The sequence below is a fragment of the Larus michahellis genome, chromosome 1, assembly GCF_964199755.1.
Source record: "Larus michahellis chromosome 1, bLarMic1.1, whole genome shotgun sequence".
In the NCBI taxonomy this organism is placed as follows: domain Eukaryota; kingdom Metazoa; phylum Chordata; class Aves; order Charadriiformes; family Laridae; genus Larus; species Larus michahellis.
In genome coordinates, this window is record NC_133896.1 from 30,281,296 (window position 1) to 30,307,301 (window position 26,006).

Genomic DNA, 26,006 nt, shown 5'->3' on the forward strand with positions numbered 1-26,006 from the left:
ATTTAGGTTCACATAATAAATTTGCTGCAGGACAGCAAGTTTCACCACTTTAAGCCAGTAATGGACACTTACATTGAAAGTCATTTTGCAGGAGCGCTTGCATACAGGTGAAGTCTGTACTTTTTCTATTTGATTTGAATACTGACAGTTATTTGTAAACTAAGCAGAATCAATCATTAGGCTAAATTAAATGGTAGCGTTTGAAATAAGATGCAATGCTTGTACGAATGCCCAGATGTAGGCCGTTAAAAAAAGAGTAAAGTAACTTTAAGTTACCCGAAAGCTTACTTGCTAACGCTCTAACATTGGCTTCATTTTTAAATCTTTTTCTTCAGTGGATTTCTTTATTTGAATTACTTTGAAAAACACAGGAGCCTTAACATCATCCAGCTGCAACTGTGTTCACTGCCTGTAGAGCAGTGCCCTAACAAGTATCGCCTCCTCTGCCGTGCTCTCCTTATTTATGTGCTACCTCGACTTCCATTAAAACCAATGCACTTTAATGAGACCGCAAACCAATGCATGGAATAGCAGGGGTAGTCCACGCTGGCGGGGACTTTTATGGTTTAACCGAGCTTGTGTATCGCTGTCAAAATCATTCTACTGCATATGTAATGCTGGTATTATTTCCCGTTCGTCAGAAATCTACTAGGTGGCTTTCAGCAGACTGAAAATTAAGTGTAACATTGAGCCTGTAGTGATTAGTGAAATCTAGTCATATCTTTTTTATTTTGTCAGTGTTTCTCATGTGACAGCTATGGGTTTGCATTTTAAATGCAAAGTTAACCCTTCTCCCACTGGTGTGTTATAATATTTTCTCATGTGGTATTCTAGAGATCTTATAAAAGTACTAAAGTGGCATATTGATCGAGTCACTGAAGTGGAGCTGCACGAGCACATACAGGAAGTACTAAAGGTAATAAGAATCGTTGAAGGCAATTATATATTTGAATGATGTATTTGTAGAGTACCAGCAGGTTTAACTTACAAAATGAAGCAAAGTAGGTACAAATGATGGAATGGTAGTACTAATTCTAGGGAGCTGCGGACTTTTTCAGCACAGTCAGTCTATTCATCTCTCTCTTTGTAACTAACCCTATCCATGGAGCTTACTACCAGCAGAGTCTGGAGCTCTATGTTCCTTACTGAGTGAGCATATACATGAGCAGGAGATAGATCTAAGAAATCAAATGCGGATTGCATTGGTGGTATTAACATCTGTTGCATAACTGAATCTAAATGGCAGACCTGCATGCTGACTTAAGGGTTCAATCCTGACACTGGGGAATTCTACTCTACACCTGAAAAAGGTGATTTTGGTTGCTCATTTGCCCCGTTTTGTACCATCAACAGAGCACAGCGTGGAGTCAGGTTGAGTTGTACAACACAATAATCCCATTTGGGACAGGTGCTACAGTCTGTAAATAAAATGTCAATGTGCTTTTCTATGCTGCTGTTAATTTAGGCATCTTGCTAATAAGAAAGGGGTGTATGTTTAATTTACGTTCCAACAGCTTTGCAACTTAATTTAAGCTTTTTTTTATATATGTATATATATATATATTATTTGGTTAGCATTCAACAGGAAAACAACTTTTAACAGGAAGAGAAATTCCAAGAACAGCTCAAAAGTTTGAGCCTACTTCTTATATTGTATGTTCGTGCAAGGTTTCCGTAGCCAAAGACATGCAAGGGATGGGGAAAGGGGCAGTGCTGAGATTTTTGCAGTTTTGCATGTGTGCTCCCTGGTTTGTAGAGATTGTGAGAGGCAAGGGAGGAGCTTTTCTGCATATGTGCTTTTGAAATGTTAGTGTTTCAATAGAAAGATTTGCCAGAATTAAATAACATGGTGTCCTGTTTCAGGTCCTTGTCATTATTTGAATGCTATAATCAATGTGTGTGTTCTATTTAAAGATGACCTTGTCTATTTTTATGAGTTATCTCTGATTTTGACATCCGTAGGCCCAGGAATATATCTTTAAATATATAGTTCAGTCTCGAAGGTTATTCTCTATTGCCACTGGTGGACAAAATGAGGAGGAATTTCGCTGCTGTATTCAAGAGCTTCTTATGTCAGTGCGCTTCTTCCTTTCCCAAGAGAGCAAAGGAGCTAGTGCTTTATCCCAACTACAAGTAAGTTTTCAGGGGCACCTTACTTATTGCCACCTAAAACATCCATTATAGAAAATGTATGCATGTCCTTACCTGTATTCCCAGGAAAGAAAATGTGGTTTTGCTAGAGCAAAATGTCCATTTTCAGCTCATCCTCATACCTTTTGTCCTACAGTGTGAAATTTTCATACCAGCAGCTTCTAAATATGCTTGGTGTAGATAATCCTAAATCTAATATTTAATTTTGAATTATAATTGTGTCATAATTATAATAATTATATTGCTGGATACAAATAAAGTAATTTCTCTGTTTTGGGCATTTTACAGCTTAGTTTAACCACATTGGAACTGAAGAATTTGAGCCATACAAAAGACTATCAGCTTTCATGCTTTACAGAAAACTTTTAAGTCTTGGTGAACTGGATCTTTTAATGCTCAGCTGGTATCTTTATTTCAGTTGAGACTACTAAAATTGTCTAGAGGCAAAAGACACAGAAGATAGTTCTCTACATTAAGTGCCATGGATTTACCAACTTCTACAGTTTGTAGATATGCCGTCCTCTCCCCCTGTTTCTGCAACCAGAGGTGTTTAAGACCCGTTAAGAATTATTAATTTCTTAAGCTCTGTAGAAAATTGTTCTTCCAAGAAAATGGCAAATCACAGAGAACAGAGTAGGCAGGTGGTGCTTCGATCTCATATCATGTAAGCAGGTGGAATGAAAAGATAATAGCAAAATGCTATAAACAACTGCATTAGGAGTTCTTCAGTATCTTTAACCTTGTGTGTCACCTGTTGTGACACCGGTGTGAAGAAGGTCTGAGGTATGAGTGGCTTTTCTCAATCAGCAGGATTTGGTGAGGAAGAAGGGAATGTCAGTTCTAGCTTCCTTTCTCTAGCATCGCCCTCCTTTCTTTTCCAGTGTTCTGTTTCCATATTCATTATACTCACCAATGAATTTCCTCTATTTTAGGGTTGTTGAAGTGAACCAAGGCTGCCAGTGCTGTCTCACTCAAAAATAAAAGTGTTCATTACTTGAAAAATGGAAGATAGGGAGGCTGTTATATTACTTATCTAAAGCAAAGCAAACCAAAGCAACTCCACTCAAGTATTTTTGTTCTGATATCTGCTGGCTTCTGTTATCCTTCTAAAAATTTCCTTTCACATAGATCGTGAAGAATCTGTAAAGTATAAATATTTTTGTTCTAAGTTCAACTTTATACGCTCACTTTGTCCTGGGAGAAATGAATTGGATAAAGCTTAAAGGAAAATAGTCACAAGTGTAAGCCCATTAATGAATGTGAGGATATTTCTTCTGAAAATATGACCATGTTTAAAGCTACTAACTACCCTTGAAATGTAAAACCGGGCATTTTTCTACAGTTACTTAGATTTCTATGGTTATTTAAATTCTATAAATGTCAAAACTATACTGCAAGATCTGACTGTCCATTTTTGCCCTTTTCCTCTAGGCCGTGTTTCTCAGCTCATTCCCATCGGTGTACTCTGAACTTTTGAAGCTCTTTGATGTAAGAGAAGTGGCCAATTTGGTTCACGATGCTCTGGGCAGCTTGCCAACAGTCATGCATGGGGATGAGTCCCTTCAAGCTGTTAAACTGCAGAGTATTGGGAAGACTGTAGAGAGTCACCTGTACACTAACCCAGGTAAGGTTACCCTGGGCTGCCTCCAGATAAGGAACTCAAATTGTGTCCTTGGTACACGGGCCAGCAGGTGCTAAAGGGGATAGTGTCGCTCAGAGCAGTGCTTCCTAAGGAACGATTCTTGAAGCACTGCTCTGCACAAGCTGCTCATTTACAAAAATACAGTTGGTTAAATTTAGTGGTTTCGGTTTTAGAGACAAAGACTCTTAAAATATAGTTTTGTTTTGATCTACTACTGGCAGGATGTCTGTGAAGAAAGTTTGCTTTATACTTTTTAAGTAATTATAAAGGAAAAAGCTTTACTAAATTGTTTTTTTTTTTTCTTTTTCTCCTTTGGGGGCAGTTCAGCAGACAGATTGTCACCTATCTGTTAGACCTTATTTATGTAACTCTTGCTAGTTCAGCATTTTCAATCCTCCGTTTCTCAAAGTAGCATAAAAGTCTACACAAATGCAAGTGATAGTTGGTGCATAAAGTGTATAACAACATAGTCAATTGCTATGCAGAAGAACAAACTGCTGTGTAGTGGTGAGCCTGACACTCTTTTTGTATTCTAAGTGAAACCCATAGAAATGAGCAAATATTAAATTTGAGATGAACTAATTTTGAAAGAAAAGAATTCAAATAGAAGAGATTTTAAGAATTCTAGTTAAGTGTTAATTTACTCACGAAAAGCCCTCTTGAGAGCTGTTTCGGTATTGGCTGATGGAGTTCAGTAGAAACAGTAACTTTTACCTTCTAAGGCATTCAGGATAAACACATTACAATGATGAAGGCTCTGCAAAAAACACCAGGATATGAATAAATATTTTGAGATGCTGCAAAATAAAGGAAGACATCTTGAAACATTTTTTTTAAATGCTTTCAGTGATTGTACTTTAAAAATATGAGCTCAAAGAAATGGGTAAGAAGTATTGGATCCTGGCTACTTTGCTTCATTATGGTTGCAAAACCCTTTCCCGTGTGAGCCTCCATGGCGGTCCTTTCCAGAACAGTGAGCTCTCCCTACAGCTGATTGATCACACCTTTGGTGCTCTGGGTGGAGCAGTCTTAAGGATGCTCTAAATTACATTTTTCATTTTCCAAACTACTTAGGGACCAGGTAGCATCGTTGCCATTTTCCTCTCATTATCTTGGTTAGGTCAACCTAACCAGAAGATCGAAATGAATGCATGTAATTCGAGTTATTTAATGCCATGTGAGGGACTCCTGGGGACTTCCTTGAATTTGTAAATCTACTTTCAGCCTTATGACAGTTTTTGTTTGATTCCTTTTGTAAAAGTGTTATTTTTCTATTCAAATCCCGTTTCATTATTAAGAAGTAATATGAGTTGGTTTGGCTATAAAAGCAATGAAAATTAGAAAATTACATGTTAAATTTTACATGGAGTGCGCGGGTTATATACAAATAGAATCTAAATTTCTTAGACCTCAGGGAAACTGTTGTGAAAGACATCAGGCAGTAGAATAAGCTCCCAATGTCCATGATAGGAAGCTCAGGCAAACAATTGTACAGTTGTCATTAAGCTGAAGGGTCTTGTGGAGATAAGCAGCTTGGTCTCTTTGCCCTTAATGTTTTATCTCTTTAAAATACAAAAATATAAGTAGACTTTCCCTCAGTCAATCCCTAGAAGGAAGTCCTTTTAAAAATCCTCTTGGGAACATAAATATTGCGCTCAGCTATGTTAATGTGCAGAGTAAACAGTACATCCTAATGTGAAGTTGAGCCTTGCTGCTGTGAAAATAATTGATTTCTGTCTCCCAGATGAAGTTGACGAGCGCTGCAAGCTGCAGTGTTAGCTAACACATTGGAATAGATGGAATGCAGGAAATATTTATTCAAATGTCTAGAAATGAGGAGGGCACTTCTTAGATAATATTTTCTGTTATCTGGAGCTTGCTTGGAAACAAGCAAGAGTAGTTTAGCATGGGAGTTTTACGCATTTTGTGCTGCAAGGGCCTGAACAACTACCATTAGCTCCCACCGCTGCAGAAATCAACAGACACGAAAGCTATGCTTTTGCTAAAATTGGGAAATGTATTTGGTATATCGTTGAAAACAGAAATATCAGACATAAAAGGGGTTGATGTAAGGTGCCCAAGGACGGGTGTTTAGTACAATTTCAGATGTATTTGATGCATCTGGTCTCTACCTGTCTCTCTAGAGAATGCAGGTTATATGTCGTACTTACTGATCATGTGTGGATAGGATGTCTGAAATGGCTCTGTATTGAGGTTTTGGTATAGCTTGCTTAGACCCTTTTTCCATTTCAGTGATTTTAAACTTCAGCTCTTCCCATAGGTCGCAACTACAGCGACGTTAAAAGGTGTCAACAGCAGCTAACTGCCTAGCCCCTATGAAAAAGTTAGTAGGGGTTAAGGCCTTACTTTACTTCTGTTTTTTCGTGTTTACTTCTGTATCTTTGTAGTACACTACATTGGTTGTCTAAAAAGAAACAGATGACAGTTTTCCTGCTGATAAAGACTATCAGTATTTATTTCCTCTTGGCCTTTTTTCCAGTCTCCTGGTATTTTGGGTGTAACTCTTTGGACGCATCCCTGTTGATGCTTGTAGAATGGCCAAATTGATGACCCACATATGCCTGTACCCAGATGATTTTCTACCTTTGTCATTTCTGATACATCAGTAGTCTAGCACTCGTTTGCTGTCTTTTTTGCATTAATTATTATTATAGCTTGCTTTGGGGAAGAGTTAGATCTGTTTTGCTGGGAAGAGTTAAGGACAATAAGAGAAACACATCTCAAATCATGTCCTTCCTGACATGGTTAAACAGCAGTTATCAGAACACCAATAATTTTTTTTTACTCTAAGGGCAATATTTGATCTTGCAAATTCAATAGCTATGAAAACATGAGGTGTGTAAGTCTAGGTTTCTTCCTCCAAAGAGGATGAATTTTCTTGGAATCACCACTGATCAAACACATCAGTTACCAGGAGAGAGATTACATTAGTAAGTAAAGTCCTAATAAAAGAAAACTCCGCATTGATAAAGCCTGTATCTTAGCCCAGTTATAATCTGTGGTGCAGCTCTTTACCACATGGAGAATGTTCTTACAAGGCAAGAAACTTTGTGTCTTCCCAAAATATGAGGATTTGGACCCCGATGCAAGAGTAGCTGGGTAGGACAAAGGCAACCTGTTGAAAACAAATAGAGGAGGGGTTTAATTCTCTGACCGTTTACACTATAGATATCATATGGTGTATGGCGTCTTTATATGATATGTATAAGTATTATGAAGCTAGGAAAAATCCTGAGTTGGTGTTTTAAAGACATCTTAATGTGTTCATTTTATTTAATTAATTTCATGTGTGAAGTTTTATGTATTTGGTTTATATATAGCTTATCCCTTATCTGTTTTTTATTGTTTTCCTTATTTTACACTGAAATCCACTATTAATAGATTAGAAAAGTGATAATTATCTATTTGTTTTCTTTCAGAGATTGACTGCTTCCCTCAGTCTGTCTCTGTGAATAAGTTCACCTAAGAATTGCATCCTGTATCTCACAGGAGAACGTACATGTAGGAAATTATATGTTTCAATAGCCATTTAGAGATGAAAATCTGACAGAATCAGTGAGAATAATTTAATATCTTTGAACTGCCTCACGGAAAGGATGTTGTTACATGTTAGACTTCATATGGAAATGAAAAAAAAAGCTGTTAACAAGTTCAGGAAAAGATACCATTAACTGGTAAGGAGGTTTAGTTCTAAAAGCTAGGTGTTATGATTTCCCTCTTATTCCATCGTTTTTTCAAAAGACTCAAAACTTCTCTTTAATGAGACTTGTAAGATATCTCAGTAATCACTGCAAGCTAATTAATTGCTATAAAAATGCAAAAAGCCTATCAATATTGAAATTGTTAATACAAATCCTGGATTAAATTTAGTTAAAATACATTAAACTTTACATGTTAACACGGATTTGAGGGGGAAAAAAAAAAAAAGTATTTTTTTCAAAACATTAAGGTTTTACACATTGATCCATAGTACTGCTTTCGAGTACTCCAGTATCTTTTTCAGATTAATTGGTATTTCTTAATTTCTCTTCTATACCAATATACTGTTCTTTGGAGTTCTTTGTGTATGTATACTTCTGTACACACCTGTGGGGACATGTATGTATGTATATTGCATACAAAAATTCGACCTTTATTAGTACCTCTATAGCGGAGAGCAGAAAATATTTTGCAAAAGCTTTGCAAGTGATGCTTCACACCTGTGTCTCTTTCTTAGGCTAAAAGAGGACTTTCTCAGCCATACCTGTGTTTTGCTTCTGCACTTCAGGCAATTTTTTTCTTTCAACTGAAAACAGTTCCTCATGAAATTTTTGAAAGTTCTTCCAAACAAGGAGGCATAAATTGAATAGGTCCAAGTAAAACTATCAAAAAGAAGAACAACTTCCTTGCTTCTCACTGTTCAAGGAGAATGCTGTTTATTTGTTTAAAATGTTCAATTACGCTAATCCTTTTTCCAAGCAGGCTGAAGTTTTGCTCATCTGTTCTGATATAGTCATTGAAATGAATATCGTCTTCCTGAAATTAATCTTTAAAATACACCAGAATAAAGAAAGTTTTTTTTATATCTATGCAGGTGCTTTACCGCTAACCGAAAAGCAAGGGGGAAAGTTGTGCTGTGGGTTAAATATTAAATGTTAATGTAGCTTGCATAGGAAAGTCACCAGGATTGCCCAGAGTAGCCTGTCTTTCTAATTATGCCAAGCATGTACTTGAAAAGCTCCATGTCATGATTTTTTTCCTCTCTTTCTGTATAATATTTGTAAAGGGCAAGTATTAGCATTTTAAACAGTCAGCTAACTTGGCTTCCTGCACAGAAGAAAAATTAGGACAGTGAGTGACGGCTAAGAGTTCTGATTATTGCACCATTTCTTGCGCTCATTAATTTTTCTATATACAGTGGCTGACATTGCAGCTGACAATTTTTAAGAAAAAAAAAAAGTAACTCAAGACAAATGTTGTACACTACGTTCTCCAAACTTTCTCACATAATCCTTGGTTTGGCTGAGAGGTGAATGTGCCAGCTTTCCTTTTCTGTAACACCACTGTATCTCTCCACCTAAACGGGTCAAGACAGAGAGGTGTTTAGATTATGAATTTACAAGGAATATATCTAAAGCAGCGTTATATGTGGTGGTTAGTTCAGTAACAGACATTGTTCCCTCCCATGTACAGTTGCAAGTCATTAGAAAATGCTTCTTGCTAATCCGTTTGGTCTTGGTAAAACAAAGTTCCTGATTATTTTATGGAGCTTTTGCAAAAATGGGATACTTGAAACAGTTGAATGAGGATGCTCAGTTTTGTCTGAGGTGCTTCAGGTCATATATGTAAGAATTGGCTATTTACAAGTCAAGTGTTGCTACAAGTAGATTCTCTGGACTTCAAAATGTAGTTCATAATGCTGTGCTTACATGTAAGCAGTGCACAGAGTAGTGGGCACCTCAGTAAAGGTAACAAATCCTCTGTGTGCTCATCAGGAAGCTGCCTAGAGTTAACCAAGATGAAACACCTAGGCACAGGGCTGCTCCTGTTTTCTCCTCGCCTTCTGGGCTGAGGGATTTCAGTTGTAGCTGCAAGAGAAGACCTGCTGTCCTCAGAGGACCTATGGCCCAAAGGGTACGGCTCACGCCAGTAAAGTGTGAAAGAGCTACTGTAGCTTCTCTGGGACAGTTGTGGAGTTGAGTAGTGATTTGAGTGTTTGCCTGGGAATGGAAGACCAGGTTCAGTGCTCTGCCAGCCTGGATTCAGCTTCCTGAAGAGGAAGACAGTACCCCAAATGCAGAGCCATGGGCTGCTTTACGCAGAGAACACTTCATCTCTTCTGTTGAAGATGGGTTACCAGTCAAGAATTCAGTATGTGTAAGGCCTATCACAAAGCAGGGAAAAGGAGCCATCCCCTGTAACCCGATGGTTAGGTCTTTTTGTAAGAATAGGTTAGGTCTTTTTTATAAGAATTTCACTTCAGCTGAAGGCATTATCTCTATCTTTTCATTTATCACTAATTAATAAGCAGATTTAGGGGTGAGGATCAGAAGCTGGCACGTGCCTAACCAGACGTCTGCGTATTAGCCATCTTCCTGCCTGCTTTCCTTTTGACCCTATGGATCTTGCAGTGGATGGGTCAGTGGCAGCTGTGCACACTTGACATCTCAGACTATGTGGGGCAACACTTTGCTGAGCTTCTGCTCTTCAGGTAGACAAAGAATCATAGAATCTTCATGGTTGGAAAGGACCTTTGAGATCATCGAGTCCAACCACACACACACACACACAAAACCCCTACAATCTCTGTCACTAGAGCATGCCCTCAAGTGACAAATCTACAAGTTTCTTAAATACCTCGAGAGATGGTGACTCAACCACCTCCCTGCCTGGTTGGTTTGGTTGAGACGCTTCTGCCCAGCTGCAGGCAGATGTGAACTCTCAGGCCACTCCTGATGAAAACCTGCCGAGGCACTGGCAGAAGCAAGCAGTCACTGGATAAAGGCTATTTGTTTCCCAGTTTTGGGTCTCAGTACTACAGATTTTACATTCATTGATGACCTATTGCCATATAGTCTTTTTTTATATTTTTCTTCAATAGGAAGATATAGCAAAACACCTGAATAAATAATAAGCATGATACGCCCCTTTAAAAAGAGCAGGCAAGCCTTTTTTTTTTTGAAAACAAGAATATACTTAAATAGTGCGTACAAATCAACTTGTCCATATGATTTGTCTTGTGTTATACTGACAATTACACAATGAAAACAAGGAAATAATAGAGAAAAACAAGACTAGTGCTATATTTCAGTGAGTTAAAGAAGCATTCAAGAAATAAAATCTCAGAATAAATCCATCTTCTTCTCCCTCCTGGAAAAACTAGAGTGAATATTTAAGAGGATAAAAAGTATTTATAGAAAGACTAATCCATGAACAGTACCTGGTTGGCAAAATGATTTTAAAGGAGTAATTTTCCAGCTAGACAAACTCAGTTTTTAGGAAATAATTACATTAATGAACAAAGGAACTGGGTAGATGAATATATTTAGATAATGTAGTATATAATCATCATTAAAATTTTAATAGAGGAAATGATTCAAGTACATTTCTATGGGAACATAATTATGGCAAAGATCTAAAAACAACAAAATGAAAACAGATAACACCCATTCCATTTATCAAATTGTAAATAAGTGTTTAATGTGTTATCACAAGTGTAAGTATTAGGGCTCTTCCCATTTAACATTGTCTTTAATTATAAGAAAAAGAAGCAAGAAAAAGTAGCATGTTAATGAACTTCTTGCATAATTTTGAGAGAATTCGGGACTGAAAATATCACCAAAGTGCTGCGTTTAGAAAATGAAGTAGAGGAAAGGAAAATCATTTTATGTAGACACCAGCGATCTAAATTTCTCATACTCAGTAGGAGTGAGGAATCTGGGAAAGTGAAAGTCCTGAAAGAAATATGTAGGTACTGCTTCTTTGTAAAGTGAACTCATTTTTAGAATAACGTAACTTCAAGATTAAATCTATTGTGGCGTTGGCTTGCAAAAGGATCCCGTCACATGACAGGGAACTCTAGAGCATAATTTAACATTATTATGAATACAGGTATTACTACGCTAAGTTTTTTTGCGTGACAGTTCAATAATTACTTAGAATTTTCTGTTATCTATAGTATATTCCACACAGTGGTGTTTTTCTCCACCCATGATGTGACATACTGACTTTCAGCATATTGTTTGTTCTTCAAATATTTGTTTTGGGATACTATGATTATGAAGTAAAAGCTTCCGCGTATCAAAAATGTTGGTTAAAGCAAGTAAAAGCTTCTGCTTATCAGAAATACCTTTTTGGACTGAAGATATATTTTATGTCTATATTAAAATTAAATTATTCTATGAGAAGCTCCTACTCATAAATTTTTTCCTTTTTTCCAGATTCTCGATATATTCTTCTTCCGGTAGTTTTACATCATCTCCACATGCATTTACAAGAGCAGAAGGACCTTATAATGTGTGCACGTATCCTTAGCAACATATTTTGCCTCATCAAGAAGAACAGCTCAGTAAGTAAACACCATGTGACATCCACAAGGTGTTGAACATCTTTATATGGCTCAATGACATTTAATGACACAAACTGGACCTTGACCAAGACCATTTTAAAGTGTTCTGTGTAGTGATTCTGCATAAGCATGTCATCTTGATTTCTCGTGAGCCATTTCTTCCCATGCAAGAGTATTTTAATTGTAGCGCATAGCGTTCTGCCAAGCTGTGACTCTTTTTGAGTGTTGTGTTGGACAGAAAGAAATGTCCACTTTCTTTTAGAGGCATTTTCTCTTGTGGGCTGTTTAGTCAGAGAGGACACAGGGGTGATATAGGTAAATAGATTGATATGACTGTTGCAAGGGGGATTGCCCTTGGTTGTTAGTTGATAGACTTTGTGGCCAATTTCTGATGTTTGTATTTGCAAATTAATCTGTGAAAGCTACATTATGAGAGCTAGCTTAGATACGTGCATTGCAAATATGAAGATGGTGATAAGTTCTGACAGGAAAAGGGATATAAGATGATTAAAAGCAAACATTGCCTGTAGTTAGTGCAGTACATACATAACAAGGCCAGCATACATTACGTTGGAATGTGTTAGTGAGAACTGGTTTATGTGTTTCTTCATTTCATACCACTGTCAGCAATTAAAGTTGCTCCATCAGTGATTTGATAGGGACGTGGCGTGCGACTTTGGCCCCGTAACAACATTTTCATTGCAGCGGCTCCTGGATTAGTGTAATACCTCCTTACAAGATAAAGTGATAAAGCATAGCTGTGGTTTTGGACTGGGGGAAAGGTTTACATGTCTGGTCTTAATTTCAGGAGATCTTTCATTTGGAGTCACCAAGGCAAAGATGTACACAATAACAAGTGGATGTCTACATAAAACTCTCTCCAGTGTTCAAGATATGCGGCTACTATTTTTAGTAGTCTTTGAGAGTATTAACTTAGTGACTTTGATATGATTTTTGTGTATCAGTTTAGAGCCTCATTCCTTCCATGGTAATCAAGATAATTTAGTGTTGAGGGAGCAAGTGAATTTGCAGTCAGGCAACTTTGAAAATCAACGTTGTTGGCCATTCTAACAGTACTTTGTCCATGAATGCTCACAGTTGATACAGTTCCTAAATACACCGTATACTGTCTGTTTTCATAAGTAGCAAAGTTAACATTGTTTGGTACTAGATGAAGTGACAGAGAAGCCGGCCATGACACTAGACTCATCTTGAGTCCAAACAGGAATTTTGAGTTTGTTACAAATCATATGCTTTGGGTGTGTAGGAAGCTGGAAGAAAAAAAAAAAACACTCCTACACCTCGGTGTCAGCAAAGTTGAATGATCTGTTTGTCAGCTGAGTTTTAGTTTGGTTGTGTGCATTTGATTATGAAGTGTTTCTTTCTGCAAAGAATTATCATCTTAAATTGTGGATAAAATCGCTCAGACTAAGATGGTGGTGTCTGCTGCAGTGGAGACAGAAAACATTGTTGAAGCAGAGAAAACACATTTCCATCTGAATTAAAAAGGAAAAGTAACTACAACTTGACTTCATCAAGTGTTTCCATGCATGTAATTGAGGTATCATGGTCTCTTTTGGCGGTGAATGCTTTGGTTCCTTTGTATCGATACTGCATACAAGCAGTTGTAGGCTTACAGAAATGACTAATTTGTTTGTGCTTCTCAGTTGATGGGAAGCGATGTAGCTGGTCCTTACTGCGGAAGCAGGTCTTGAAGGTTGAGCACCATCTGCTTGTTTCTGGTGATAGTTTCAAAGTGTGAAAACAGAATTCTACTTTTTGGAATTTAAGCCTCCCTTGGCAATTTCCCCAGAAAATATATGGGTGTTACCTATAAAAATCTTGCCCCAAAAGTTCTCATATATTATTTACTGCTTTCTTCTAAACATTAATTGAAAATAGAGCTATGCTAATTTGATGAACACTTACATATTCAAAATCATCCCCATAACTGTCCTTTATATTTCAGTACAATGCAATTAATTGAAAACTGTTAGAAAAAAATCAATAGAATTAAACAATATCTCAATTAGAGAATAGTCCTTGTTTCTCAACTGTGACATTCATAGTAAAACTATCATTTGTTTCTAAAATAACACGAATGGAGATATGCCTGTGGTCATCTTTCTATTTTAAAATCTTAAATGTTTTATTTATTATTTAAGGAAAAATCTGTCCTGGAAGAAATTGATGTGATTGTGAACAGCCTGCTAGATATTCTGTTAAGGACCATACTAGAGATTACCAGCCGACCACAACCATCAGGCTCCGCTATGCGCCTCCAGTTTCAAGATGTGACTGTAAGTTTCTTATACTGAAATAGCTCTCAGTTGTCATTGGTTGGACTACTAGATTTGTGACAACATTGTCTTTATATTGCAATGCACAATGTTAAGATTTTGTGTATAAAACAGAGGATGAGGAGAACAAAGAACACTTTTCTTGCATTTTATTCATTTTCAGTGGAAACAGTAATTCTTTTCATCAAATTTATTTATAAATTGTGACCAAAAAAAACCTCAAAACCAGTATTTATTTTGAGACTGTTTCAGGTCAATAATTATTTCATTGTGTTTCTTTTACTGACAAATGTAATAGCTTTCTGAAACTCTCTTTAAGTTTGAATTCCTGAAAATGCAAGAGCATCAATCAACAACATTTTACTTCCTAAAACTCATATGTTTTTACATGATGAAACAGCTCTAAAAATGCCTGTAGAATCTGTGACACTGACTTGTACAAATTCAAATTTATTAATTGGGAGATTATTTTTTTTTCTCTTGGCTGAGCATTTGAGCTTCATTTCTATCACATGAAGTAGAGCATAGAGGATGAATTTAGAAGATTAACAAATGATATTTTGGTCAACCTACTATAACAACTCATGCAAATTAGAAGGTTGAAATGCAGGCATTTACAGAAACGCCTATCATGAGCATTGACGAAACAAAATGAAGTGTTATTTTGCTTTGTTTTCAGCAAGGTTGCCAGTTTGCTTTTGAAGGGCAAATCAGTTCTAATATAGTAACGGATGTGACCTCATTATGAGGTGAGGGGGTAACATTTTGTGCAGAGAACACACTACGCTGTGTGATTTACCATCTCATTATACACTTAATTAATTAATTAATTGCCCAATTTTTACACTGTAACAGTTTTCATTAATGGAAAGATGACTGTTTTTCAAACCAGAATGTCCTCTGAGATCAAACATTTCAAAAGCATTTAGTAGCTGCGGAATAAATGTGTTGTTGGGGTTTTTGTTTGTTTGTTTGTTTGATTTTACCCCACAGAGAACAAACATTATATGAAGTGTTTTATGGAGCTGACCAAGCTCTGTAATAAGATGACACCATGCTTTAATCACTGTGATTCAGCAGGACTATACATCTAAGAGTTTGGGTTTTTTTTATTTAAATTACAAAATTACAAATGTACACTGTGTGGCATATCAGGCCATCACAAGAAAATCTAAGCTGAAATAATGGTTGTAGTAGGCCGTTAGCGTAGCAAAGCTCCGAGCTTATCGGTTTCCTGTGAGTTATCCACCTGCTTGCAGATTAAGTTGTCATAAAACACCATGACAGCCTAATTCTTTCACACCATCAAAAAATTAGACTCTGAAAGTGCTTTCAAGTTGCAAAATTTTCTTTTTATGCATCAGAAAAGCCATGTCATTGTCACCACAGGCTCTCAAAGAATACTTAATGTGGAAGTGACTCACAGCACAGCATAAGGCAATTATATACATTTATGTAGAAACATCATGCAGTATGGGCTTATGGCAATACATGGAGCCAGATTCTTGGAACTATTTGTAGAGCAAGTATGATAAAGTACTCACTGTGAGTACAGCAGTAGAGTCTGTTCCAGTGTGTTACCATTATTTCAAGCTGCATGTATCATAAAATATTCGTTGTGAGATGTTTCATGGCAGCACACTGGATAAAATTCTGTCATAATTTTGCATCAGATACAGTCTTCCTTGTGGAAGTAGTCCCAAACTCATCTCGGTGTGATCTTCCAGGCCCACGTGTCACTGTTTTTCTGCACAAAGAAGCAGCACAAAGTAGCAGCATAAAAGCAGGCAGCATCAGGCTGTGTGCTGCCATGACCGCACCATTTCTTTTCTCTTAAGTAGTTTTGGTACCTTGGTACCATTTCAATTTGCAGTGCAAGAGGCATGTGATGCTTTAAACCGAGCACAAAGAAGACATGGCTTCAGCGTGTCATTGTTACAGATGTTATACTAAGAAGCATTGAATTTAACGTAATGGTGAAAGTGAAACTTCTGCTTTAGGATGTCAGTGATATAGACCTTTGGATTTCCTTAGGAAAAATGTGTTTGCATATAAAGGGTTAGCTGAAAGCAATCCAACTGAAGTGAACCTTTATTGATTTCAGATCTTGGAAGTTCAGAACCTAAATGAATTGCAATTTAATTGTGAGCTCCATGTATCTTCATAATTGTGCTCCATAAATAAGACACAAAAAATTACTTCAGGATTCCACCTAAGTGAATTGGATATACTGCTTGGCTTGCCTTATGACACTAGAAATAGATGCTGAATGTTTTTTTTATCAAGGTCGTTATGTGTGTGGAGTTTGCTTTCGTGCAGGATTCGCATGTACCATGACTATTTAGTCTGTGTCTGACACTGGCAGAAAGCTTACAACACGCATTTTGTGTTGAGTTCAACAAATGCAGCTGAATGTTCATTGTTATTTTAAAAACCAGCTGCCTGTATAGCTACTTACATTTGAATTAAAAGCTCAAATTTAGCGGTCAGTTAACAATTAGCTAAAGCTGGTACTCTTTTATAGCTAATCTGTCTGTCAACTACAATAGTACCGCTTTCTGTAACAGACTGTGATTTTTAATATACTACAAGAAGTCAAAGTAAATGTGGGAACATAGAAGGAAGGTGACTAGAAAGGACTGCTTAAAATTCTTATGCAAGAAGGGAAGTATTCAAAAGGTTCATACTCAAATTTTGTCAGTCAAGCTAGCAATCAGGTATACTTATAACCTTATTTATTTAGGCTGCTTGTTTTGGCTAATTAGCCAAATCTGAGTAGTCTCAGATTTTATAACTGGAATAAAAGTCTCCAAAAATTATGCCTATTTAGGTGAACATACATTGTACTAAATGGCACAATAAAATCATATTGAGGCTAGGTATAATGAAATTGAAAATATTAAAAAATGATAGAAGACCAAAGTCTTTTTGTTTTCTGAAGAGAACCCGATAGGGTTGGAAATACATTTTCAGATATCTACAAGATAGCAGCAGTAACCTTGATAGTTATGCCCAGAGCATGAAGATTAAGAGACTTTGTAGCCTTAGGATATTGTTTTGAGAATGCTATGTTCACTGTAAAAACAATGGTTTTACAGGGAGGTAATTAATTTGGGATCATTACTTCAGTGTAGAATCTTATTATGGGCAAGACAATTATTATTTTATCACCACATTGCCAGTGAAAGCCATCCCCTCACACACCACCAAATATACAAGGTATAATCACAAGTGAATTAGGCCTTCCAATGCAAAATCTGGAACAGCCATTCCTGTGAAAGCATATGCCCTTTTCAGTCTTATTTTCTGTTTTTAATGGAAGACAGGTAAAAATTTTCCCAAAATTTGACTTGACAATTTAATATAAGACACCATTTAAAAATAGTTATCGCACCTGTCTGTTCTCCCAGTCTCATTCCCCATTCCTGGTAGATACAGGCTGGAAGTGTATTTCCCATTTTTTAACAAGTTTATATGATTTCAGAATTGTTCTTTTTAAGCACTGAGATGAAATTCAGACCTTTCACTCTTTACTCATCCATTCCCCATCCATTCTGCAGTCAGACCAGATTGATGCCATTCAGTGTTTCTTGCCAGTTCCAAAGAGAACAAGCGGACAGGAAAGGGAGTGAGGGAGAACCTATTCCTTCCTGTAGCATCTTGATCATGCACAGGAGATAGATACCCTGTGCACTTCTCTGCTCTTTTATTCCTGAATCCCATGCTGCCTGAAGGAGGCAGGGAAGAATCCTCACAGCAGTCCAGTAAGGTCCTCAGCTTCTGCCTGGACCATCCCTTTTCCGCAATGTGGAGTGTGAATCCAGGAATTGGCACCGTGGGAGAGAGTGGTCTTTGCCCTATGATTAAACTCAACTTCTAGATATATGTTTTAATGAGATATTCCTCTGTAGGTCCAAGGCAATTTCTGATCAAAACGTTTTCAAAGTTTGTTCAATCCCATAAATGATTTTTCTTTTTGACAAATATGGGTTTTTTGTGATGAAAAAATATTTTTAAAAAATTCCCAGCTAACTCCATTAATTTCTTCCCTAAAGTGAAACAATAGCGTTCTTCCCAGAATTGTTGCAAAATATTTTTGTTTATATTTGTTTCAAAACTGAGTTGAGTAAGAGGTTGTAATTTTAGCAATCTAAATAATCTGTTTAAAAACAGATACAAAGGAAACAAATCACAAATCAAAATTTTACTGGTTTAGCCCTTCTGGAACTATTTCAAATAGATTTTGCTAAGCAAGTAAACTGCATTTGGGGAAAAATAATTCTTTAAATAGGAAGTACGTTCATAGCTAAATTAATGTATTTTCACAAAATATGGAGTCTAAGCCTAATTGTAGATTAATTTCCCTTGCATTTGTTCATTATTTTTAAGTGCTTATAATGTGACAGTTTAAGCTCAAGTACAGAAGACGTTATAATCTATATTTCTATTCTTGGTTTATCTGAACAGGGGGAATTTGTCTCCTGTTTGTTGTCACTCTTGCGACAAATGACTGATAGACATTATCAACAGCTTCTTGATAGCTTCAACACTAAGGAAGATCTTAGGGTAAGTAACAGAGTTGTCTTTGCACTTGTTCAAGTCTCCTTTTATTTCTCTTTTTTATTTATCTCCCTTTAAGATATCCCTGTGCTTTGATGAAACACTTCAGTATTTAAATGCAATCCTTTTTTCAGATTAACTAACTTTTGCACAGGCTTTCGTGTGTACTCAGGTCCACTTTTATGGTGGGGCTTGGATTCTGTTGCTTCTACAGTGACGGCAGAGAGAATCGGCATGCGAGGGACTATGTAATAGCTTTAAAGCCATAAACTTAGCCTCCAAGCCTGTTTTAAAGATGGTTTCAATCTAAGGTTACACAGTTCTGCTTGATTCTTTCTGTCAGGCCATAGGGTTTTTTGTTTAGTTCATTATATTTGTTTATTTAGTCATTCATTAAATTATATGTAGCAATGGCAAACATGCAGCTTGAGAAATGCATATTTAACTAACTCTCCATTGTTCTTAACTGTGCAGTGAGTCCAGTGGCAGGAGGGACTGTCAGACTTGTGATGTCTGTCTGCCCAGTTTGATCATGGAAGAGAGTAGCTGCAGAGGTCTTTCAGGGCAGCTTCTACCAATTTCATTGATGGAGTTACTGGGTTCATGGAGATACTGCATTTTTAATTCCTTTTTAGAAGAAGGAGATGGATTTTAAAAAAAAAAAAAAAAAAAAAGGATTTCCTACATAAAGATATACATTAAGACTGTCACTCTGCTAGACCCTGACAAACTTACGTAGTACCAAATTTGATCCACACAAGAAATCTTGAGTAATCACTTATGCCCGTTATTCAGCCAGTGATCCTAGACAGGAGGGTAATCATGTCCTAGTGTGATAGTATATTTTTAGATGTTACTCTTAAATAACCATTTGGTAAACTGCCCTGAAAAGGGGAGTCTAGTCATGGTGCAATTTCAGATTTCCTTAAATTCCTGATATCGGTTTAGAGCTGTTCTGAAGAGAGCATACCATTTGTGAGTGCCTTTTCTTTGTAGTGAGGTGCTCATATTGAGCTTGAAAGATAGAAAATGCCAAGCAGTTATCTCTACCATGAATCAAGAGTGCTACCTAGGAGTTATACAGGGTGGATGACTTTATACTAGTATTACAGCATCTGTTTTCGCCTAGCATAGTTTTTATCCTTAGGCAATTTTTAGTATGTGTTGTGGAACCTAGGCATTTTTTACTGAAATTTATTTCCCTTTTGCTTGAGTTCTGAGCAGGTCCCTATTACTAGGTTTAGATTTTTATATTTCCTAGAAGTTTCAAGCTTGATTTCTGTTTGATGTATCTATGAAATAGCGTTGAGTTTATTCAGACTTTCTTGCTTCCAGAACATGAAGAATCTCTAGAATTAATGCTTGAATGGTGTTTGATTTGACACATTTATATTCCCCCCACGCACACACCCGACTATTATAGAGAGACATATGGAAAGCAGCTGTAGCCAGTGCCATCAGCTATCAAAATAGAGGTCTTAAGAACTCAAGTCCAGAGTTTATTTCCATTCAGATCTCATCAAATCAGCATCAGCTCCATCAGTGATTCAGTGGCAGTCAGTTGATCATAATTAATGCAGCATTCCTGCTTTCCTGAATCTTAAATAATACAAGATATTGTTTTTTTCCCCTCACTTGGAAATATCAAATATCACTGAAATACGTATAACTGAGAGCAAGAGGGGAAGATGAGAGCTAGTGTGTGAAGCTGACACTGCTGTTAATCATGAGGTGATTGTGTATGACTTAAGCTATCTAAACCATCTCGCCTCTTACCTCTGTATTTTTCTGCTTTGATTGCCAACTGTGGAACTTCCTTGATATTTTATACTGCTTTAAGATATGTTTCTTAGGAAATGACATCAGTATGAGTAAATGAAGATTCAGAAGGTGTAAATATCTCTGATAAGACTTTTTTGTGTGTGAGGTGTTTTGAGAGATTGAACTAGTAGCCATAGTTAATCTTGTGGCTAGCATGTACTTTGGGATTTAAGCTTCAGTGGTAACTACCATCAGCTTGCTGTATTTTTTAATCCCCTTTTTGCCCCCTGGTCAGTGATGTCAAAGTGGATTTGGTCTTCCTTAAGCCACATTACAAGTACAAATCTGATATGGGGTTTCCAAGGGACTTATCTGCGTGTCACCCAGGCCTTTGAATTGCTATCTGCTGTGCTGTTTTGCTCTGCCTACCTCTGTTTGTAATTAACCATCTACACTGAATGGTTAGGCACTGATATCACAAGGTATTTCTTCTTTATTCTGGACTAATTCTGAAGGCGACTATGTCATGTGCTTGCATGACTGCAAGTTTGCACAGCATTTGTGATACTATTAAAAAAATACCTCCACCAAACCACTTCTCCAAACAAAAATTCACTCATGCAAATACTTGTAAAAAGGGAGTGAATGTTGTCATTCATTCTTTCGAAATATGCTTGCAGTTCTTACTCTTTTTTTTTTTTTTTTAACAGTCTATACCGAAATTATTAAAGGCTGTTTGCAGCTTGTTAATCACAGTATAGCAAAATGGAGCCTTTGAAGGAATGGCATCTACACATTTTTATATGACATGGACTTGAGTGATGCTTTAAACAAGTGGTTGTTTATGGAAATGTTTCCACTATTTTGTAAACATATTTAGTTTAAGTAATTGACATGGTGACTGTTTTTATTTTAGTAATTTCTTTAAGAGAGTCAGGTTTCTTCCACACAAAGCAGGAGATAGAAAAAGCATTTTATATTTGAAAACATGCAAATGAAGTAAGAAAGAAATGACAGGGGATTCATGGCTGAGTGGTAGCACCAGAGACTATACTTCACTCACTTTTTGAAACATTGACTTTAATAAGGCAGTAATTTTAAATGCTTCCTTTTATCTTTCAATATTATTTTAAAGATATGCTCCTTTTGCTTACCACAAAATGCCATCTTCTTCTAGTAAATATATTTTACAGCAATTTGTAGAACAGAGGCGCCCTTGTAGGCGGATATTTGGTGCCGCAAAGAAGCTCAGATATAATTTATGACAAAAGGTAACAGGGGAAGTTATTAATAGGAGAAGTGGGAAAGTGAATGAGAAAAACATTATATGTTAGCACAATGCAGCTTTGACCACAGCAAGGTGGTTTTGGCTGATATGTGTGGGGTTTTTAATTAAAAAATTAAAAGAAGATAAAACAAATAGATAAGCACCTGCCAGAAGGCCTAGTTTTTATCCATTGCCAGTGTACCCTACATCATGTGGCAGAATAGATATACAGGAGAGTTATGATGGAGAAAAAGATATAAACGTTACTAGTTCTATAATCCCCAGCTAAAGGAGCCTGAGCAGGGTAAGGTGGGTGCCAAACCCTACCACCAAGTGCAATGTATTCCACTGTTCTCTTCTCTAATGACCCCTGGGACACAGGTCCGTAAGCACGAGGAATATCTCTGGTGGAGAAGCTCAGTTCTAACTACCATCCTTCCCCCGCTATGCCAGGACATCTGCTCACATATGTGACTTTTGAAAGGACAAGTACTAGGGCACAGGGATTGCTCTAAACCAAATATTTTTGCAGCTTCTGATAACAGATTAAGGAAGGAGTGAAGGAAAGAAGATCTGGGAAAGGAGTTGGCCGCAGGATGGATGAGTTGCCTGGGCAGACACAACTCACTGTCAAATCATCCTGTCTTGTGGGTACTTTGGCACACTGCAAAAAAGCTCTAGGATGCTCTATAAAGACTTCATAACAAGTAGCTCAATAACTCTGCAGTGTGAGCCAAAGCGATGGATGATCAAGCAATTAGCTTCAAAGTGGGCTGTTGACCTGAACTAAAATGTTAATGTAGATGCACCCTGAGAGATCCAGTGAAGAGTCTGACCTGCTTCACAGAGGATTTTACATGCATACAGGGAAATGTGAAAGAAATTCCAAGGCATTTTTTTATTAAATGAATAGATGCTTTTCAGTCTTTCGAAAGGCTATGCTTCTCACTTAATCACAGTTTGATAATTTCATGAAGCAAATGTTGCTGCTAGAGGAAACTGAACTGTGATATTGTGATGTTATTTAAGTGGTGTAAGATAGTACTAGAGCTTATGTACACTAGGTAGGAATATTAAGAGATGGTATTTAGAGTATGTAAAAGGACAAAATTACTCTCTTGCTGTCTCCTAAGATAGAAGGCAAGTGAGACATTAATTATATCTGTACTCAACCAACCAAATGTTGGTTCACTTATACTGCCGGCAAAAATGTTTTTTAAATGTTAAAATCTGTTACTAAATCATTATGATGTGTTCAGCAGAGCAGATACAACTATGAAAGATAATAGTTTAGTGCACAGGAAACAGTTCGAAATATAGTTACAAATTTGATCTTCCACGAATGGTACTTTATAGTAATGCCTTGTGACGTTTGAACCATGAAACAAAAATGAGCAATTGCAGCATGCAAAATGCCAGGTGTTGTAATGGTGATCAAAATTTTTTATGGAATTGCTACGTGGAGGTGGGTCCCTTGAGAGTGAGCACCGGCGTTGAATATCGATGAGCAGTGCTGACACATGAAGGATCCCAGCACATCAATGGCAAAGTCAACTGGTATTTTCCCCTTTGGTTATTTCCATGCTTATAGTGGATTCCTAGAGAAATGTATTACCCAATCTACAAAAAGTGAATCATAAAAAAATGAAAGTTCACTACAGATTAATACTGTTAACAGAAGCTTAATAGTTGTGTCTTGAAAATCTTAAAACTAACTAGTTCTTGTAAAGTTTTTTATGAGTTATCTGTTTCTTTCAGTTGTATTTCAGCTTTGAATTATACTGCATTTTGTTTATATATTTTTAACATGTACTATAACAAAGAGATCTTCAGTCTTACTCGAGCTTTTCAAATCCACATTTTGTATCTAATATCACTTGTCACTAAATTGATAACACAATTTTCTATTTTTTCTGTTAAAATTAGAAATAATTAGCCTGGTGTTAATGATTCAAAATTTAATGCCAGTGTCTACATTTGCTTTGTTTTAAAGCTTGCTTGGAATAAAAGATTTATTCTCATTTTAGCCCAGTTACCTAAAGAAATGAAGTATATGTGATCTTCCTCTCTGTCTGTCATTCTTTTCTTAATGACTTTTGAACAAGCTGATGAATTTCAGCAGGCTTTGGCAGTGGCCCATGGGTCTCAAAGGCACCAAGTTTACACCTCACACAGCCCTGGGGTTTTAAGTCCTTAAACCATCGCTTGGTTTCCCAACAGCAGCCATTTGCTCTCTTCAGTTCAGCAGCCAGTCAGCTCCCTAACAGCAGAAACATGTATTGTGTCTGGACAATAGACGGGATAAAAATGGTATATGGCAGAATTGGGGACATTATTGTGAGGTAACATACAGCAGCATTCGAGCCATTGTTGTATTGTTGGGATTACAGCACAGGGAAGGGAGGTAACCCCTAAAGACAAAAAGGAGCAGGCAGAAGCATTTAAATTTAGCTACAAGGTGCAAAGCTATAGGAAAGTAGTCTGGAATAAATGTGTTGCTTGTAGAGCTACTTGTTTATCCATAAGGCTGGTCACCTGTGTTCAAACGCTGTGTTATCTGCAATGAGTATCGTTTATACTCTTTAATAGAGAGAATTTTTTGGCATCTTGCTCAGAAAACAGGTTGTCTCTTTTATGTAATCTTCTCTGGTGGGTGGGTGCAGGGATCTCAGCTGCTTTCCCAGTGCCTGCATTCGTCCCCCTTTACAGTGATTCTCTAATGAAAGACATCTGTTGTGCAATGCCCGTCATCTACACTTTGGTAAACGCACTCGAGAATATATTTTGATGTTGAAAATTATTTGTTATCCTATGGTTGTATCTTCATCTCATCTGTGTTTCAGGCTCACTCTCTACAAATGGTGCGGGCAGAATCAATACAAAACATTTCAAGGTCAGGTACCACAAGGATTGTTAGGCGTGTTACATCACTTGCCTTCATGCTCTTCATGTTGTCAAAAGCTCCATTTTGCTTACTAAAAAATACTGGCAGTACTACACACAATCAAGATGGGCCATTAGAAATATTACCCTTGTCGGTAGTTTTATTTGTGAAAAGAAAACCTGAAAACCCGTGTGCTGAGAGGAATGGTTTAATTTAGTTATTTATTCATGATGTAAATGACATAGGAGACGATAATGCTAAAAGCTCTTAAGCAGTCCTTTCTACATTCAAAGTAGCTCACATGTGTTCACTATTTTTATAAATTCAGCAAATGAGACAGAATGGTTAAGTGACCTGCATACGGCCAGCCAGCTGCGATAACAGTTCGGGGGCCTGGGTATCGCTATTGAATTCACTGGTCTTTGCAAACCCAATGATAAAATTGTCCTTACGCTCTCTCTCTTTCCCACCAAATAATGCCACTTTCAGAATAGATCTTGAAAGTGATGAAACCCTGGCATGATTAAGGAGATATTCAGAACTCTGTAGTGTTTGTAAAGTGCTTTTTTGATTTGCAAATTGTTCTCGGGATCACATTTGTGGAAGTGTATGGGTGGGAAACCAAATGCATCTTTGACATTTCTCTTATGCATTGCTGTCAATCAAATGACACATTAAATTATCTTCCTCCTTTTAAGAAAAATGAATTAAATCACTATTTGAAGCTTTCTTGGGGAATAAAAAAAAATGAAAAAATATTCAGAGGTGTATCTATGTTGAAAATAAATGCAATTCTGCTATTTCTATAGTTTTTGTCTCTGATTAAAATATTTTTAAAGCTTGCCTCTCTTTTTAGAGCAGCAAAGACATATGACTGCTTCTTTTCCTTCCAAAGGATTTCCTGCTGCAGATTTTCACTGTATTTCGGATACTAATACGACCAGAGATGTTTCCAAAAGACTGGACAGTGATGCGTTTGGTTGCAAACAAGTAAGGCATTTTTAATGTTAATAAAAAATATGGGTAGTATGCAAAGATTGTGGTATAAATAAATAAAGTTATATGATGTATGTAATAAAAATGCAAAGTATCTGTTATAATGCTGGCTGCAGTTTTTCATTTTTGCATTTGAGATTTAAAATCTCTGGATTTATTTTACACAACAAATTCATAATATAATCTGTACCTCTTTCTCTTCTGAATTACAGTAAGCACATATAACTGGAAACTCAGAAACACTTTTACAGAATGAGGATGCTAAGCATCAGCAGCTTTGTTTTCCAAGTAGCAAATGACAAGTCTCAACAGGACTTCATTTCAAATCTGTTTGTTGAAATGCTGAGTTGGTAAAGATCTGTTTGCTCTCAAGAAGA

The 26,006-nt window shown here is 36.8% G+C and overlaps 1 protein-coding gene across 4 annotated transcripts in view; it reads left to right on the forward strand.

Moving 5' to 3' along the window:
- Nucleotides 1-26,006, forward strand: part of DOCK4 (dedicator of cytokinesis 4) — a 254,830-nt gene that overhangs the window by 168,917 nt on the left and 59,907 nt on the right. For all 4 annotated transcript variants that reach the window (XM_074607063.1, XM_074607144.1, XM_074606881.1 and 1 more), the window contains exons 20-27: nt 7-107; nt 835-916; nt 1,963-2,133; nt 3,583-3,775; nt 11,734-11,861; nt 14,027-14,161; nt 18,629-18,727; nt 25,529-25,623. In XM_074607063.1, the coding sequence (XP_074463164.1) occupies nt 7-107; nt 835-916; nt 1,963-2,133; nt 3,583-3,775; nt 11,734-11,861; nt 14,027-14,161; nt 18,629-18,727; nt 25,529-25,623 (1,004 nt within the window). The remainder of the gene's footprint in view (nt 1-6; nt 108-834; nt 917-1,962; nt 2,134-3,582; nt 3,776-11,733; nt 11,862-14,026; nt 14,162-18,628; nt 18,728-25,528; nt 25,624-26,006) is intronic.